Below are 19142 nucleotides of genomic sequence, written 5' to 3'. Positions count from 1 at the left end.
TTATGCTCTCAATTGTATAACGTTGTAATTTAGGATGTTACCTGAACGCAACACAGGTGGTTACAGCCAATGACATGCACGGAAAACGTATGTGTGTGTGTCTCGGACCCAGTGTCAAACAGCTCCATGGGAGAATAACCTACAGAGAAAACTGCTATATCGACACGTCTGAAAAACTACCTCATGAGAGCGCAAAAGCTTTTTGCAATATTTGGGAGGTTTTTCGAAATTTACGTGTTTGCATTACCCGATTTTTATTGCGATATTTAGATTTTGCGCATTTCTGAGGGTATTGGAAACACGGCTTACAGACAGGCCAAGGACAAGAACAAGAAAAGTGGCAGGGGCAGAGCAACGTGTCCTTTTTATAAAGAAATAGATGCAGTGCTGCGTGATCGGCCATCGTTTTGTCCAGGTGAAGGGGACGTTCACTGTGCATTTGAGCTTAACAATAACCTCTATTTCCCTGTGCATGTATGCAAACATGCATGCACACGTTCAGGGGGCGCGCGCGTTATGACGTTCGAGCTGGAGAGCAATCGGATTGCAATCTGTTCACCCAAAACGCATGTTAGTGCCAGGTGTAAATGGAATCAGGCTGAAGTGATAAAATACAATCGGATTGCAATCTGATGGCAGAAAACGCATGTTAATGCCAGGTGTAAATGGCCTCTGTGTGTGCATTTTTTGTCTAGGCCTGCAACTAACACTTCTTTTCATTATCGATTAAACGGTGAAACTGTGCTCTATAAAATGTCACAAAAGTTTAAAGTATTTTCTCTCTCTCCTATTTTCTCCCCAATTGCACTTGGCCAATTTCCCCTGCCGTCCCGGTCGTTGCTCCACCCCCTCTGCCGATTGGGGGAGAGCCGTAGACTAGCACATGCTTCTTCTGATACATGTACAGTTGCCAGCCAATCCTTTCACCTGACAGCGAGGCGTTCCACCGGCAGGACGTAGCGCGTGGGAGGATCACGCTATTCCCCCCCAGTCTGTCCCCACATTTAAGAAGCTGGGAGTGTTTTTGTATTATAATTTTTAATTAGTCTAAAATGATTCATCTATTTTAAAAAACTAGGCATCTCGCGGGCTAGGCTCGCTCGATTCCTAGGCTCGGCCGCTGCTCGGCCTCGCCCGTCCTGCAGCTCCCCAAGCTGGCCCTGCAGCTGGCCTTCGCAGCTCGGTCGCTGCCCGGCCTTCCCCGCAGCTCGGCTCTCGACTGCTGTGTGGCCTTGCCTGCCCTATTGGCGCACTGATGATGTCATCAGTGGGACTGATGTCATCAGTGGGGGATTTATGACATCACTGATGATGTCACAGTGGGATTTATGACAGCACTGATGATGTCACAGTGGGACAGACAGAGAAACAGACAGAGCCCAGACAGACAGGCAGACAGACAGAGCCCTAGCTCCCATTTACATGTACAGTATATACTGATGATGATGATGATAGTTGATGATTCATTTTCTGTTCATCGACAAATCGATTAATTGACTAATCGTTGCAGCTCTACTTGCTTCCATATGAGTGTGTGTGTGTGTGTGTGTGTGTGTGTGTGTGGACAACACAGCCCCTTACACAGTCATCACAGGCGGAGGAAGCCATCTTTAAACGCTGGTCTGGGTTCAGTCTTGCCCTTTCTGCATCAATGGCCGAGGCGATGGAGGCAGCTCCGTGGTCAGTGACTGGATCCCATCAAACCTCAGCAAGCCCTCACGACCTTAAAAGGCACCTCGGCTCCTTCTTTTCGGCCAATGAGAGGCCAGAACTGCGGAAAGGGAAGTGAGGTGGGTGCACAGGAAGTGGAGGAGCAGAGAGGACAGAGGACAGCTGTTTCAGAGGAACACAAAACAAGTGGACATAGATTCAGAGAAGCCCCCTAGCCTCAAGCAGCGCATGGCTTTATTACATTAGTTACCAGCAAATTCCGCAAACTGGGTTACAGCATACACTCATTTCAAAGTGGGGTCTGGGGACCCCCAGGGGTCCTTGAGGCGGTTCCAGGGGGTCCCCAGCAAAAAGGGGAATCACACAATGACAGAATGTATGACTATGTTGGTCATGGATTACATACACTTTCTGTAATAAAACATCTAGAAGCAAAAATCTGATCAGATGCTTGCCTGGGGTCAGACCTTGCAATCCGCCCACTCCACGGAGTTGAGTTTTGGTTGCTTCTGGTTTGGCATGGTCATATCATATGCAAATGAGCATATATATATAAATCAGTGCAGAGGAGGACTCACGATTGGCCAATCAGCGTCAATAAACAACCCAATGGACGGGACTAAGGCGTTGTAAAGTGCACCGAGGAAGGAGTAATGCCAACAACAATGGTGGCGGCTGCCACCTGCTATCGAGGCTGTTTTAAATTGACTAGGCATCTCGCTATTCCCCATCTTGTAGCTCGCATACGCAGCGTGCCCGCTGCGTGGCCTCGCCCTGGCTGCTCCTTGATGGCATACTTCAGGGATGCTGGATCACCTGTCCTGGAGCTGGCAACATACAGCTGTCCATGGCTGAAGACGGGGGCTCTGAAGCCAGACTCCCACTTCTTTCAGTGTCTACCCCTGGGACTTGATATGCTCTTATGACATCACTGATGACATCATCAGTGGGACTCTTATGACATCACTGATGATGTCACACTGCTTTTATGACACCCCTCTTATGACATCACTGATGATGTCACAATGCCTCTGACATCACTGATGATGTCACAATGCCTCTGACATCACTGATGATGTCACAATTTATGACATCACTGATGACATCATCACTGGGCCTTTGTGTGTGTGTGTGTGTGATGTCACAATGCCTCTGACATCACTGATGATGTCACAATTTATGACATCACTGATGACATCAGTGTGTGTGTGTGTGTGTGTGTGTGTGTGTGTGTGTGTGTGTGTGAGAGTGAATTTATGACATCACTGATGATGTCATCAGTGGGACAGACAGACAAACAGAGCCCTAGCTCCCAGCCAGTGGAGAGAGGTCGGCACGAGTTGTGACACAGATTTAAAACGGGGAGTGCCAAGCCTCTAACACAACTAACACGTCCTATGAACTATGTTCCAGCGCTCTGGCTAAACTGGTTTGGGCACACACACGAGATTAACTTACTTTAGTCACTGCATGGAGCTGAGGAGTTCCTGTATAAAGTTTGCCTCAGGAAAGCACAGACTGAAGAGCTGAGGAGTTCCTGTATAAAGTTTGCCTCAGGAAAGCACAGGCTGAAGAGCTGAGGAGTTCCTGTATAAAGTTTGCCTCAGGAAAGCACAGACTGAATAGCTGAGGAGTTCCTGTATAAAGTTTGCCTCAGGAAAGCACAGACTGAATAGCTGAGGAGTTCCTGTATAAAGTTTGCCTCAGGAAAGCACAGGCTGAAGAGCTGAGGAGTTCCTATATAAAGTTTGCCTCAGGAAAGCACAGACTGAAGAGCTGAGGAGTTCCTGTATAAAGTTTGCCTCAGGAAAGCACAGACTGAAGAGCTGAGGAGTTCCTATATAAAGTTTGCCTCAGGAAAGCACAGGCTGAAGAGCTGAGGAGTTCCTATATAAAGTTTGCCTCAGGAAAGCACAGACTGAAGAGCTGAGGAGTTCCTATATAAAGTTTGCCTCAGGAAAGCACAGGCTGAAGAGCTGAGGAGTTCCTATATAAAGTTTGCCTCAGGAAAGCACAGACTGAAGAGCTGAGGAGTTCCTATATAAAGTTTGCCTCAGGAAAGCACAGAGTGAAGAGCTGAGGAGTTCCTATATAAAGTTTGCCTCAGGAAAGCACAGACTGAAGAGCTGAGGAGCATACTTCTTGGAAGGTTTGGTAAATAATGAATGGTATTAGTCAATATGCAAACTTATTGCCTAGGAGGGGCGTGGTAGCTAGTGTGTGTGTGTGTGTGTGTGTGTGTGTGTGTGTGTGTGTGTGTGTGTGTCTAAGAAGTGGGGGGTTGGAGTTAAGGATCCATTTGGGACGTAAATGGGAAGCTAATCCAATCAGAGCCCATGCACAGGCCAGCTGGCAGGCACACACACACACACACAGCTGGTAACTAGCCCATGCCCTGGAGTCGGACCGTCGCCACGGTGACCCGCGGATCAATGACGCGGCAGACGACCAATCAGCTCACGGCGTGGCGGGCGGGGGGGGGGGGGGGGGGGGGGGCGGGAGTAGAGAGCGGTGAATAGGGTTTCCCCCTCTCTGAAAGTCTGACCAGTCAGATGGAGAACAATGGGTCAGCTAGGCACTTTTCAACAGGCTGCAGAGACAGAAGGAGAGGGAGAAAGAGAGAGGGGGAGAGAGAGGAAGGGGCAGAGGACGGACATGCTTGCTGAACGCGATTCGGATGAATGGAGAGAAAGAGAGAGAGAAGAGGAGGAGGAGGTGGTGGAGGCGTTTTGCTGCTAGACAAAACTTGGAGTCACGATGCATTGCGTCAAAAAGTTAGATACACTTTTCAACTTCTCTGTTGTAAATCCCAAGGAGAAAATCCCTGGATTGCTGCAATCGGCTTGACCCCACATGACCTGGAGGGTTACATTCCTATGACATGAAGACTCTAGGGCTGGGTATCAACTTGTCCAGGCAAACCAGACCTGCATTTCATCCTTTTTGCACACAGATCTAGACATTACTATTTGTACATTTTTGCCCGCAGCCAATCACCACAAGCATTCTTCGATTGAATGTGACGTGTGATTGGCCCTCTACTGCGGCAGCTACAACCCATACAGTCTGGTACAGCCCATACAGTTCAGTTGATGTAAGGATGAAGGATGAAACTCTTGAGGATGATGAACGAGAGCCGTGCGTGCTCATCCTCTCTCTCTCTCTCCTTTCTCCATCTCTCTCCATCTTTTCTCTACCCTCTGTTCCCCCCTCTCGCTCTCCCTCTCCTCCTCTTGCATCCCTCTCTTTTGCATCCGTCTTTCAGAGCCTATTTGCTTTCCATCTGACTCCAGACTAATTGCCTCTAATGGTTTTTGCATTGAGCTGCAGTGGCGTAGTCTAAATGGTACCAGCAGGCCCACCAAGCCCATGGACCCAAGGCCTCCACCCCCAACAGCATCAACAGGCCTTTCATGATGGTTCCCCTCCCCCTTCAAACACAGCCCAGCAGCACTATGTTCAAGTCCCAACTAGGGGATGTCACAATATGCAATGACAGTTACAAATCGATACAATGTGTGAAGATTCAAATCGGTGAGATGAAAAATGAATCGCAGTTTTTCTTTTACAAAGAAAAGGAAATATGCATTCACTGCAAAGTTTGTGTTTTGCATTCTACCTCAGAAATAAAAAGGGATTCTTTAATTTGATCAAGAGAAGATACACAATTTTTTTTGTCTAAGAAGTAATTAAGGGAATGTTTTTCAGTCATAATTTCTCTGCAACCTCTCATTCTGTAAAATGGGGAAATCCTATCGTGGATTGTATCATATGGTGTGTTAAGTGTATGGTTCCATCCCTAGGCCTAGTCCCAACCAAAGCAGGCCTAGTCCCAACCAAAGCAGGCCTAGTCCCAACCAAAGCAGGCCTAGTCCCAACCAAAACTGCCTCTGTTCTATTGAAATAGGACTGATGCGAGCAGCAGCAGACAGGAAGTAGAGATATGTAGATAGATAGGAAGCAGAGGAGCTGCTGTGACTCGAGCCTTGTTGGGTAAAGCGAGCGGAGGGAAACTTGCGGCATCTTCACTCATTTAGAGGAACAGGAAGTTGGTGGGAGGGGCTTAGTGCTGCGGGGGGAGTGGCCACAGGGCAACAAGAGCAAAATGTGCAAATGTGTGTCCGCCCGGCTGCGACTGTTGCCTTATTTGAAGAGAAAAGACTGGGCTGATGACATCACAGGAGGGTTTCACAACACTGTCTGTCTGCTGGTAAATGCCCAGCAGCACCCTTATAGATACAGAACATGCAATATTGCACTAACAACTAGGCCTACAGTTTGTCAAGTCATGTGTGTAGGAGTCATAAAGTCACAAATGTTTTTCTTCATGTTGCTTTGAGCTTCACTGTGCAGAACGATGTCTGTGGACAGTTGGACACTATAAAGGCTGTTTTCACATTCGCCTGCTGAAAGTGGAAAGTTTCTCTGTGCTCATTGAAAACCCCACTGTGACATCACCAATAGTTAGTGGAAGCCAATCCCTGTGTCCAATATTACATTAACAAAAGTGTGATGTGGAAACTTGAAGTCTCCACTCTCCACACAACGGATGGACTTTACAGTTAAGTAGGAGACATCTTGTGTCCAACAGGAAAACTTTTGAAATGAAATATATTTACATATTCATAGACTTTTTATAATGAGGGAGTAGATGTTATTTTAAGGATTTTAACTTTCTTGTGAGAAAAAAAAACACTTATCAGACACAAGTTATTATTCAAAAATACATCTAACATGACATTGGGGGGGGGGGGGGGGTCTCTAAAGTGTGTGTGTGTGTGTGTGTGTGTGTGTGTGTGTGTGTGTGTGTGTGTGTGTGTGTGTGTGTGTGTGTGTGTGTGTTTGTTTAGAGAAGTGCTGGTGTTTGGTGCTCTAGACACACAGGACTCTCACACACACACATACAAACACACTCAAACAAACACACTGTCATCAAAGAGCATGTATTCGTGATGAGCTGTTGTGATGTAATAATGTTGAACACTGGGCTCTGAATCACTCTGAGACACACACATGTACCTGCACCGTCATCAAAGATTGCATTTTGTTATGATCAGCTGTGGTTTCTCTAACCTTTGAGTCCAACACATATAAACACATGTGCCACAGTGGGCTCAGGGTTACTGATTGACTTATCACATGGCCTGCCTGACTCCACCAGCCTCACTGAAATCACCTGCCCTCCACCCACTGAGATCACCTGCCCTCTACTCACTGAGATCGCATCGCTCACTTCACAATGGATGCTTCTAAAGTTTCGTGACTGTTATTTTCGAAACTGTTATCTGCTCCATTCTGTTTCCACCATCGTGAATTTTCAGTTGTTTTTGAAAGAAATTGCTGACTCGGACATGACAAAAACTCCTCGGTATTGAAAAGGCAAACAACCCGTCCTGACCGACAACATGTATGGAAACGTATAGGGGCGCTATAAAGGGAGCACGCAGTGGATGTTGCCACTGTGAAACTGAGACTATGAGAATCATGCTTCGACTCTGTTGAGGCTAGTCCGGCATGAGAATCATGTTTAGTCTCTGTTGAGGCTAGTCCGGCATGAGAATCATGTTTAGCCTCTATTGAGGCTAGTCCGGCATGAGAATTATGTTTAGCCTCTGTTGGGGCTAGTCCGGCATGAGAATCATGTTTAGCCTCTGTTGAGGCTAGTCCGGCATGAGAATCATGTTTAGTCTCTTTTGAGGCTAGTCCAGCATGATAATCATGTTTAGCCTCTGTTGAGGCTAGTCCGGCCCATGAAGGAAAAGGGGGAGAGTGATGAGTAGTACCAATGAGAGGTAACAACAAGCACTGAAAGAACGACGGCGAAACAATTCAACTGAACAAAAACAATTGTCTCAACTGACCCCTGACCCCCTGGCCCCATGGCAGCTTCCAAACATGGCCCCACGCTTACGCTACTGAATTTGTAGGAGTATCCCAAGCGAGCAGGTTTAGAGACGATGAGAACGCTCAAAGGGGACACACACAGTAGCCTACAGTAGGCTACACATACAGGCAAATTTGGCAAAGCGGTAACTCCGCTATTTGTACGGTAAGCGTTTGAAATGACAGTCAGCCCTCGGCTGCTCCTCAGACCTGGAGATATCTCCACTTGTTGCTCTCCTTAAAGTGTCACACTTAGCGGTAAACGAGTGGTCTGTTTAGACGAGCGCTCCTCAGGCTTACGGGTCATTATACACAACACCTCGAGTGTCCGCGTATACTCACGTCAGGATGCAATCCTCACTATATGTATTCATTAGCAACTTGTTTTATTTCACTTTAGGACCTTGGCAGCCAGGCCTGGGATCAGAGACTCGGCAGCAGTATGCTGGCACCCGGGGTGTAAACACACACACGCACACACACACACACACACACACGCGCGCGCGCACGCACGCACACGCACACACACACACACACACACACACACACACACACACACACACACACACACACACACAGTTATGATACATGAGAAGAGTCTTCCCGGGACAGTATTCCAAGCACTCGGCTAGTGGACATTCTCCGTGAGAAGTGGTGACAACACACACCACTTAACCAGAGACCTCTCACTCACTGCCAGTAAGGCCCCCCCACACACTCTCTCTCACACACACACACACACACACACACACACACACACACACAGTAAATGCACGCAAATCGTCTAGAATGTGGAATGAGATTTGATATAAACACAGTCACACACTGAGTCATGATGAGGCTCAGGAAGCGAATGGCGTTAAGTAAGACAATCATGTCATAGCATTTAGCTTTATTAGCTGGATTAGCATAGGCTGGACCGGAAACCATGACTCACACACTCATGCATACACAAACACATATAGAACACACACACACTCTCTCTCACACAAAACTCACACACACTCACTCACTCAATAAACCTGCATATCCAGCGGCACTCCCTGTTGGCTGGATTAAATATTTCCCAGCCAATCCCTGCTGACGCCATCACATCGCAACCTTTCAACTCGTCTCTGTTCGCTGTCACCGGGAGCGAAACGTTCCTTTATATTCACCAACAAAACGAGATTCTTCACCGTATGGGAACAGTCAGAGTATTGGTGGGCTCACACAGGTGGGACAGCGATAAAGCTGGTTTGAGATTTGCCCCCCTAACGATCTGATTTCAGACCTGTCCCAACGATCTGATTTCAGACCTGTTAATCAATAAGTTGACCTTTGATCTCCAGGCCAGTCATAAACTGGCCTGTACAATGCCTCACTCACAGCAGTCAGATGTCTGACTCAATATACGTGAATGGACTGATCTCACCTCAATTGTTCTCCCTTTTTTTTTATTGCAGATCACACATATTTGGAGTGTTTCCTCACTGCCAGTAGCCTACAGTTGACAGATACTAGCTAGTCCGACCGGTCACACAGCCAGCGCTCCTCGCTGCTCGTTAAAAATGTCCAAATAGGCGTTATTCTGAATGACTGGTCACATATTTGGAATGTTGCGTTTTCATCAGAAAAAATATTAAAACTTTATAACAGTTTGATTTTTTTTGCTTGAAAACAGCTTTTCTAAAACGGAAAGACGATTACAAAATGACGTTATGCGGAAGCGTCCTTATATGGGCAAATAATAAGGTGAAAATATACACGTCCCTTTAAAGCAAGCCAAGAAGAGCAGGAAACAGACAAGAGTTGAGACACAGAGAAAGAGGAAGTGGTAGAAGGAGGAAGAGAGAGAGAGAGAGAGAGAGAGAGAGAGAGAGAGAGAGAGAGAGAGAGAGAGAGAGAGGTGCTGAGTGAGTGGTCTGCTTCAAGAAAGTTCACAAAAACATCCAAAAAACCTCTCCATCCATAGGTGCTGCCTGGACAGAGGAACAAGTCAAAATAGAAAAATAGAGCCCACACTAGATATTGCTCCTATTACGTCCCGGCCTAGGGGAACCAGAGCGCAGTATCAAAGCAAAATGGAGCCTAGCCTAATACGCCTTACCACCATCTGACTGTGTACGCCAATACCACCATGTGTGGTGCTATAATAGGCTACAAATAAATGTTCATGGGAACAATATAGCCATGTGTGGTGCTATAATAGGCTACAAATAAATGCTCATGGGAACAGTATAGCCATGGGTGGTGCTATAATAGGCTACAAATAAATGTTCATGGGAACAATATAGCCATGGGTGGTGCTATAATAGGCTACAAATAAATGCTCATGGGAACAGTATAGCCATGGGTGGTGCTATAATAGGCTACAAATAAATGCTCATGGGAACAGTATAGCCATGGGTGGTGCTATAATAGGCTACAAATAAATGTTCATGGGAACAATATTAGCCATGTGTGGTGCTATAATAGGCTACAAATAAATGCTCATGGGAACAATATAGCCATGGGTGGTGCTATAATAGGCTACAAATAAATGCTCATGGGAACAGTATAGCCATGGGTGGTGCTATAATAGGCTACAAATAAATGCTCATGGGAACAGTATAGCCATGGGTGGTGCTATAATAGGCTACAAATAAATGTTCATGGGAACAATATTAGCCATGTGTGGTGCTATAATAGGCTACAAATAAATGCTCATGGGAACAATATAGCGATGTGAACGATGCACACTTGGATACACGCCGTGGCTGCCCGCCCTGCCAATGTATACGCTGGCGTCGTCGTAAGAAGGTGATCGGGACAAAAGCATCCGTCAGATGTTGTCTATTAAGGGAGGAGGAGAGAGGGAGAGAGAGAGGGCAGGGTGAGGGAGAAAGGGGGGGGGGGGGTGAGGGAGAATGGGGGGGGGGTGAGGGAGACTGGGGGGTGAGGGGGGGAGATGGAGGAGGTGGTGGGGGTTGAATTGGAGCTTATATGATAACACTGGGCTGTGGTCTGACTGACAGCTTAAGGGACTTTGATGTTCCGGTGAATCAGGAATAGAAATGTTACTAGTCTGCCGGGCCGAGGCTGTAGTGTGTTCAGCCTCACTACGTGCTGAGTCACATGCTCCTCATCAAGTCACAGTCTGAATGGGGCTGATGCTGAAGGTAGCCTGTGGTATGGCGGCAAACCCAAAATATATTAAATAAATAAATCCTTAAGTAATACGGTAGACTAGGGCGTGGACGTAAGAGTGGTGTGTGTGTGTGTGTGTGTGTGTGTGTGTGTGTGTGTGTGTGTGTGCGCGTGTGATGGGAGGGGCTAGAGGTGAATGAGAGAGAGCCAGAGCAGGAAGGTAAAGCAGAAAAAGGGGAGGAGGGAGTGTCTGAGAGCAGGTAGAGCCCTGCAGCTTCCTGCATGGTGAAACACAGTGGAGACCTCCTCCTCCTCCTCTAGCCTGCGACGCCCACTGGCTGTGCACTTTGAGTCCACAGGCTTTATGCTCTTTACTTTTAGCATGTAGTGCACATGGGTGCCTTGAAATGCATTAAAGAAAAGTCCAATGTCGTCCAATCCTACCCTCCCATATAAAGCATGGTCAACCTACTGTAGGCACAGAGAGGGGGCTATGTAGGCAGGATATATCTAAGAGGAGCCCAGAGCAGCCAAGACACAGATGCAGGACTGACCCATGAGATATAACATGGTCAGCAGGCACTGGCCACTATGGGAAAGAGCCTGTGCCCATGGCCATGTCTGTCTGACTGTCATGTGTTTGACTCGGTGTTGTTGCACTGGCCGTGCGACCCCCACCGAGCACAGCACAACAGACAGACCCCTCGACTCGTCGACTGACCCCCCCCCCCCCCCCCCCCCACACACACACACACACACACACACACACACACACACACACAACACACACACAACACCTCTGTGCCTGGTCCAAAGTGCCACACGTTTGAAAATAAAGCAGTAAAGTGGACTGGCAGGGAGGAGGCGGTTAGGGCAAGTTTAGGCCTCTCCATAGCCTTGGCAGAGTGAGGTCCTGGCTGCTGCTGCTGCTGGACTGTTGTTTGTCTCTAAAACTGTTTGTCCAATACAACAAGCAAGTGCAGAAGAAGACATTTTCAAACATACTAACAGAATCTAAACAGATTAACCTATATAGAAAACTGTGAATATCATGAGATTAGGCTTACTAGGCCTCATAACATCAAGCCCTTCCATTTTATTTTCTCCAACCCCCCCCCCCCCCCCCCCCCCCCCTCTCTCTCTCTCTCTCTCTCTCTCTCTCTCTCTCTCTCTCTCTCTGAGCGGGTAGTGCAGCACTGTGCACGCGACGCGCCCGGGTGCATGACGCTGGACCAATCAGAGAGCGCGAATCCGAAAGTTTACCTTTTATGGCTCGAGCCGGGCAGCTGACGCGGTATAAAACACATGCGCCCACCATTAACAGATTCACTCTGAGCGCCGTCACACGCAGCTTGTGCGGGATATCATTTGCCTGAAACCGGTTACCCTTAAAGCGAAAAGCCCCCCCACCCAAAGGTAAGATGGCTGATAGTTTGATTTAACAATAAGCCTATATTTAGCACTATGTCGTTGAACTATTGTCTGCGAAATTATGAATTTTGATCTGAAAACATGACAGGAACCACGAGGCTCTTTGTCCTCCTGTCATACACCGACTGTAATGTTACTTTGCTATACGTTTCTAGTTTAAAAACGTTAAATGTCAAGCTCACGTTATAGATATTGTTTGTAATATAAACTCAGGCAGTGACCATGGCTTTGTGTCGTTGCTCGACGGTGCATATGCGGCTCACAGGTGCTTGTGGCCGGCTTTTGCAAGTGCTAAAGTCTACGCGGCTTGGCCTTGGTATCACTGTATTTTAGTGTGCAACGCATGGACATTTCCTCGTTTGTACTTGCATTTTTTCCCAGTCGGGAGTGTCGTTAGTCCGTCCGAGGCTTTGGACTTGAGGTTGGGTTCGGAGCCAGGCTGCTCCCTTTGTGCGGCCGTTGCGGCGGGGTGTGACCTACTTTAGCATGCTAGCCTAGCTGCATCATGCTAACACCGCCCTTCAGCCTGGCAAGAGTAGCGTTTCAGCTTGACTCAAATCTGGCTGTGACCACTTACAGGAACTACTCGGGCGTTTTGAAATTCACTCAACATTTTTAATGCATCGGGTTAGTTGTAAGCTGGTTGAAGATGGGGCGGGGGGGGGGGGGGAGGGTGCACAAGTTAAAGGTATTACCGGCCTGCATTAATTTATCAATCGTGACTTAATTGATTAGACCTGGCTTGTCAATGACTGTCTGTTACCTTGGACATGAGGGAAAAGGGGGAGATTGCGAAAGGACTAATGGCTACTCATAAAGGCGTGGCTTTCAGGAAATGGAGCATCAGTCAAGCACGAACCTTAACGGCCAACTGATGAGTCAACACCCGAGTTCATTATATAACTTAATTTTTAATTACTATTGCCCAATCAGGGAACCGAGTCTATCCAGTGCTTGTGAGAGGTTGTATTTGATCAGTCATGATGGGCTTAGTCATGTCGGTGTTGGATAATCCTGTGTGCAATGAATGGAATTGGGTGAGGTTTACTTCAAGTTATGACGCAGTGATATTGTACCAGGGCTTTCAGAGGGGTATTTGTGCAGTGAAAAGCTTGAGGATTGAGCAACAGAGGGGAGGGGGCAGTGGAGGAAGGAGGGGTGGTAAACTTGAGGGAGTGGTCGCTCTTGCCTGGGTCTGAAATGTCGAATGTTCCTTTTCGCTGAACCCTGCCGCTCTGGCTGTGCGCCACGCCGCCGGTAGCCGCAAAGCTGCTCAAACCAAACCATGTCCTTATATGGTAATAACAGAATGCAGCGCCACTTCCTTTGTCTGGCTGTTGGAATGTGTAGCAAGAGCTCCACCCAGTGGCTGAGCAAGGGAACTGCTCTGGGTATCAGGAAGTGAGCACTCTGTGTCATAGGGGCGCTGTTGCCAGGAAGTCACTTGACAGTTGGGAGTGTTTTGTGAATTAACAGGGTTTTTTTCCTCACCTTTTACAGTTCAGCCATGGAAGATGAAATCGCCGCACTGGTTGTTGACAACGGATCCGGTATGTGCAAAGCCGGTTTCGCCGGAGACGACGCCCCTCGTGCTGTCTTCCCCTCCATCGTCGGTCGCCCCAGGCATCAGGTGAGCAAATGTTACCTTATCATGGCCATATGTCTAGATGGCATTGGTCTGCAATTATGAGATTTTTTGTGTTTACTTTAATTATAAACATAGGTTAAACTTGAGTTGGCTTTGAACATTTAACTCTTAACAATGCAGATAGTCATGGGCCACGCCCAATGTTGTATTTGCAACATCTACCTGCAATAACAGGCCATACTTCACTGTAGAACTGACATCTAACAAGCTACCTGTTTACATTTGTTCAGGGAGTGATGGTGGGTATGGGCCAGAAGGACAGCTACGTAGGAGATGAGGCCCAGAGCAAGAGAGGTATCCTGACCCTGAAGTACCCCATCGAGCACGGTATTGTGACCAACTGGGATGACATGGAGAAGATCTGGCATCACACCTTCTACAACGAGCTGAGAGTCGCCCCTGAGGAGCACCCTGTCCTGCTCACAGAGGCCCCCCTGAACCCCAAAGCCAACAGGGAGAAGATGACCCAGGTATAAACCTGCACATACTTACACTTAAAGTTGCCCTTGACCAGTTCCCCAGTTTAGCCTGCAAGTTAGAAGTACAACTATTATTCAGACCTTTAAAAAATACAGGCCATTCCTTCATTTCCTTTCTTGATTTTCCCTTTCCTTCCATTCTCACTTACTCCTCCCTCCCCCTCTCCTCCAGGACCTCTCTCCTATAAGATGATCTTATCATCTTTCTCTGGAAACAACAGGTCTTTCTCTTGCCTGTGTGCCTTATGTTATCTGCACTTGTGGCCATAAATGCATACAGTTCAGCCACTAGAGGCACCCTATAGAAGAGCTGACTGGAATATTTGACATGCACAAGTGTGAAGGAATGTTTTAATTTCTGCACCTTTACTAACTTCTCTCTCCGAGGCTCACGCTTAATGCATGTACCGAGTGCAGTGCCCACAGAGCTAAAGTGCTCTTTTTCCTAATATAAAAGATAACTCACCGTTCTCTCCCGTTTCCCTGCAGATCATGTTCGAGACCTTCAACACCCCCGCCATGTACGTTGCCATCCAGGCTGTGCTGTCCCTGTACGCCTCTGGTCGTACCACCGGTATCGTCATGGACTCCGGTGATGGTGTGACCCACACAGTGCCCATCTACGAGGGCTACGCCCTGCCCCACGCCATCCTGCGTCTGGACTTGGCCGGCCGCGACCTCACAGACTACCTCATGAAGATCCTGACAGAGCGTGGCTACTCCTTCACCACCACAGCCGAGAGGGAAATCGTGCGTGACATCAAGGAGAAGCTGTGCTACGTCGCCCTGGACTTCGAGCAGGAGATGGGTACCGCTGCCTCATCCTCCTCCCTGGAGAAGAGCTACGAGCTGCCCGACGGACAGGTCATCACCATCGGCAATGAGAGGTTCCGTTGCCCAGAGGCCCTCTTCCAGCCATCCTTCCTCGGTATGTTGACTGACATTGCACCCCCAACGTATGCCCACAGACACGCACTTTGAACCCATATGGTTGTACTGTTAATTCCATGTACTGACGGCCATTTTGTATCTGCTCCTCAGGTATGGAGTCCTGCGGAATCCACGAGACCACCTACAACAGCATCATGAAGTGCGACGTTGACATCCGTAAGGACCTGTACGCCAATACCGTGCTGTCTGGAGGTACCACCATGTACCCCGGCATCGCCGACAGGATGCAGAAGGAGATCACATCCCTGGCCCCCTCCACCATGAAGATCAAGGTGAGCTGATTGACCGAAACATGTTCTGACTCGAAAGAAACGTGTGGAATTGACGCATACTGAAACTGATGGAATAATCATTGGTATATATCTAATCAATCTCTTGGTCTTCTCTCCCTGCAGATCATTGCCCCACCTGAGCGTAAATACTCTGTCTGGATCGGAGGCTCCATCCTGGCCTCCCTGTCCACCTTCCAGCAGATGTGGATCAGCAAGCAGGAGTACGATGAGTCCGGCCCTTCCATCGTCCACCGCAAATGCTTCTAAACAGACTGTTCCTCTTTTTTCCTCCCCCGACCAAACGCCCAACAACGACTTCAGCTCTGCGCAAAACAACCACACACCACACACATTTCTCATACACACTCAGGCGCAGAGCCTAGACGACCAACTCATTGGCATGGCTTCAGTTATTTTTGGCGCTTGACTCAGGATTAAAAAAAAAACTGGAACGGTGAAGGTGACGGTAATGTTTTTGGCTAAGTAAAAAAAAAAAAAAAAAAGCACCCCAAGGTTCTACAGTTGCATCTGAGGACTTAAAAAAATGTACATTTTGTTTTTTTTTCCTTTGAGTCATTCCAAATGTTTGTTAACTGCATTGTTCAAAACACATTATTCCAAATGTTAACTGCATTGTTCAGACACGTATTCGCCTCTGTGAAGGCTGCCCAGTGGTTGGCGCATACTCAAAAACATGGTTGTAGTATCGCTTGTATGTAAATTATGTCTGGGTTTTTTGTACTTTCAGCCTTAAAAATATCTTGGTCCTGTTAATTTTTTTGTTTTTGTTATGCAAAACCCAATCGTGACCTCTTCGCCCTTTTTGAGGTTCATACTGTACCCTGGGGTGGTCAGGCGCACATGCCCGTACCCTGGGGTGGTGGGGCAAGGGGTCTCGAGGTGAAAGGGTAACATGGGGTGCCAGACTGGTGGGGCCAACCTGTACACTGACTAAAACGATCCCAATAAAGTGCACATGTCCGACATGATTTCTGACTCCTGAGTCTCTCTGCAATGTTGATGTGTTGAAGTTGTTCTGTGCCTGCTCTATTTAACTCACAATATGTAGATCTCTCTCACAGGCCTTACATCTGAACAAGAAATGTCTTGACTTTTCACTGTTTCACTGAAAATGAGCACATCTCATTCAGAGGGAGCTAGACTGCATGAGTCCTTAAAAGTATCTTGAGGGTTGTTACCAACTGTAAGACCAAGTTTGTCTTTCACCAAGTTTAACCTAAAATTATATTGCTTGCTATATAGAAATGTGAGGTTATGTATAGTTTGGCTTTAATGCCTGTTGCAAAGTCGGCTCTCGGTATTTTCTAAATGACATTTCCTTGTGAGGAAATGATACACAAGTTCTGTACAGCAGTGAGTGACTAGGGAGAAGCAACAGTCTCTTTTGACCTGGCATGTAAACGGGCACGGTAGATTTAGTTACCACACCAAGGCGGATAATTAACTGCTTCTCTCGACTCACCGGAGGAGCTGGGGCCCTCTGTGGACAGTATCTTATGTCCTGCTCAGAGACTACATCCGACAGCTGACCCCACAGGACCCTGCCACTGGTATGTCTCACCTGAGTCCAGCTGTGGAGGCAATGTTAAAGAGGTTTACTGCTGGAAAGCCCAGTAAACAAGATGACACAACTGCATGTTTGAGCTGAGAAAGAAGCCACTTGCTAATGTGTGGGGTCAGTTTACAGGCCACCTGGTTGAGAGTTAAATCACTTGCAAATGTGGCCCCAAACATCTCGACATCTCCCCACCCCTCAAGTCTCACCGGACCTAGCTGTTATACTAGAGGGCCAGAATTCACACGCCAATAGTATTTTTCCATAAGCACCAGCAGAGATCCCCGGGAGGATATGAGAAATGCATGAAGTATGCTTGGCCTAATGCTATTGGCCTGTCAAAAATGCACTGGAACATCCAGCCCAGTGTCCTGTGAGTCATGCAGGAGCTTATGTAAGGATGAGCAGATGACCTCATCCTCTTAATGTACATTGTGTTCACATGGAAATCTAATCTGCTGCTGCTATCCAGCGTCTTGGAGCACTCGAGCAAACGGCTGGATTGGGTCACTTTTGACTTGTGAATGACAAACAGACGTGGGCCACTGGCGCTCTCAGGCTCAACAGGCGTGTTCCTTGGGCATCCAAAAACACCACGAGGAGAAGATGAGAAACAGCGAAGATGGCACAGAGGGTGTGGCTATATGCTGCTGCTCCATGCACAAGAGCCAATCTCTTCACCATGGCTTTAACATCAGGACACACTCCATCCAGCAAAGGAGCCACACTCACTCTCAATGAGGTCTTCAGCAAGATATTTAATATAAGAAATGCTAGAAGTAACATTGCTTTATGAAGACCACACTCACTGATTTAACTTGAATGTCAGTCTATAATTTCCCTCATACAGATATGACTGGTACTTAAAAAAAAAAAATATATATATTTTTTTAATATACTGTCACCATAGCAGAAGGGTTAGGGGGCTGGGGGTTCTGCCCTCTAGTCTCTCTTCCTGACATCATGTTCAGCTGCATGCTCTCCTCATGAGATCATGTGACCACCAATTGATATAGTATGATGATAAGGATGAGGATCTGAGGATGTTGGAACTCAAGGGATCTTCACATGGTATGTGACATGGAGTCAGCTTGTTCATGTCCTGCACTGCAGCTGCCCACTGCTCCTAGTTCTAGGAAGGTTCCTAGTAGAGGATGGGTCAAATGCAGAGGATGAATTTCCTCATGGGGATAAATAAAGGATAACTTATAACTTATAACATATATCACATATCAAACTGTGGAATTCATTACCTAATGATGTAAAGGCTGGTTTAAGTGTTTTTCAGTTCAAAAAATTGTATAAACAAAGAGTATTTAGGCAATATGAAAATGCCTGGTCATAGATCTTTCGAGGTAAATTTTGTTTCAAACTCACGGCTCATAACTTTATTTGTATTTCTTCCCATATGAGTTATAAATGTGCTGTCTTATTGAAATGTTGTAATTGGAATCGGCAGACCATTTAATTTGTTTATTTAAGTTTTGAATAGGGGGCAGGTAATATAAGTTCTTCTTCTTCCTGCTCTTCCTGTTTATTTGATGTTATGTGTTACTGTATGTCATCAGTATATAAATGGGAGGTGGGGCTCTGTCTGTTTGTTTGTTTCTCTGTCCCACTGTGATTGTCCCACTGTGATGTCATAAATCCCACTGTGACATCACATCATGAAAATCCCACTGTGACATCATCAGTGATGTCATAAACCCCACAGTGACATCATCTGTGATGTCATAAATCACTGTGACATCATCAGTGATGTCATACATCCCACTGTGACATCACATCCTGAAAATCCCACTGTGACATCATCAGTGATGTCATAAACCCCACAGTGACATCATCTGTGATGTCATAAATCACTGTGACATCATCAGTGATGTCATGATGATGTCACATCCTGAAAATCCCACTGTGACATCATCAGTGATGTCATAAACCCCACAGTGACATCATCAGTGATGTCATAAATCCCTCATAAATCCCACTGATGAAATCCCACTCTGACATCATCAGTGATGTCATAAATCTGACATAATCAGTGATGCTGGTCTCATTGGCCACACAGCAGCCGGCCGGGCCAGCTCGGCAAGGCCGCGCAGCGGGCGAGCCTAGGAATCGAG

General features: G+C 47.1%; 1 protein-coding gene across 1 annotated transcript; it reads left to right on the top strand.

Moving 5' to 3' along the window:
- The first annotated feature begins 11967 nt into the window (after positions 1-11967).
- actb2 (actin, beta 2) lies at positions 11968-16432 on the top strand. The gene is made up of 6 exons (XM_083648851.1): positions 11968-12078; positions 13594-13723; positions 13972-14211; positions 14710-15148; positions 15262-15443; positions 15567-16432. The coding sequence occupies exons 2-6, from the start codon at positions 13601-13603 to the stop codon at positions 15708-15710; spliced, it is 1128 nt and encodes a 375-aa protein (XP_083504977.1). The 5' UTR covers positions 11968-12078; positions 13594-13600; the 3' UTR covers positions 15711-16432.
- Positions 16433-19142: the final 2710 nt, after the last annotated feature.

The sequence above is a fragment of the Poromitra crassiceps genome (assembly GCF_964638095.1).
Source record: "Poromitra crassiceps genome assembly, chromosome: 13".
Lineage (NCBI taxonomy): Eukaryota > Metazoa > Chordata > Actinopteri > Beryciformes > Melamphaidae > Poromitra > Poromitra crassiceps.
The sequence above is the reverse complement of the archived record's forward strand: the minus strand, read 5'-3'. Positions and strand labels throughout refer to the sequence as shown.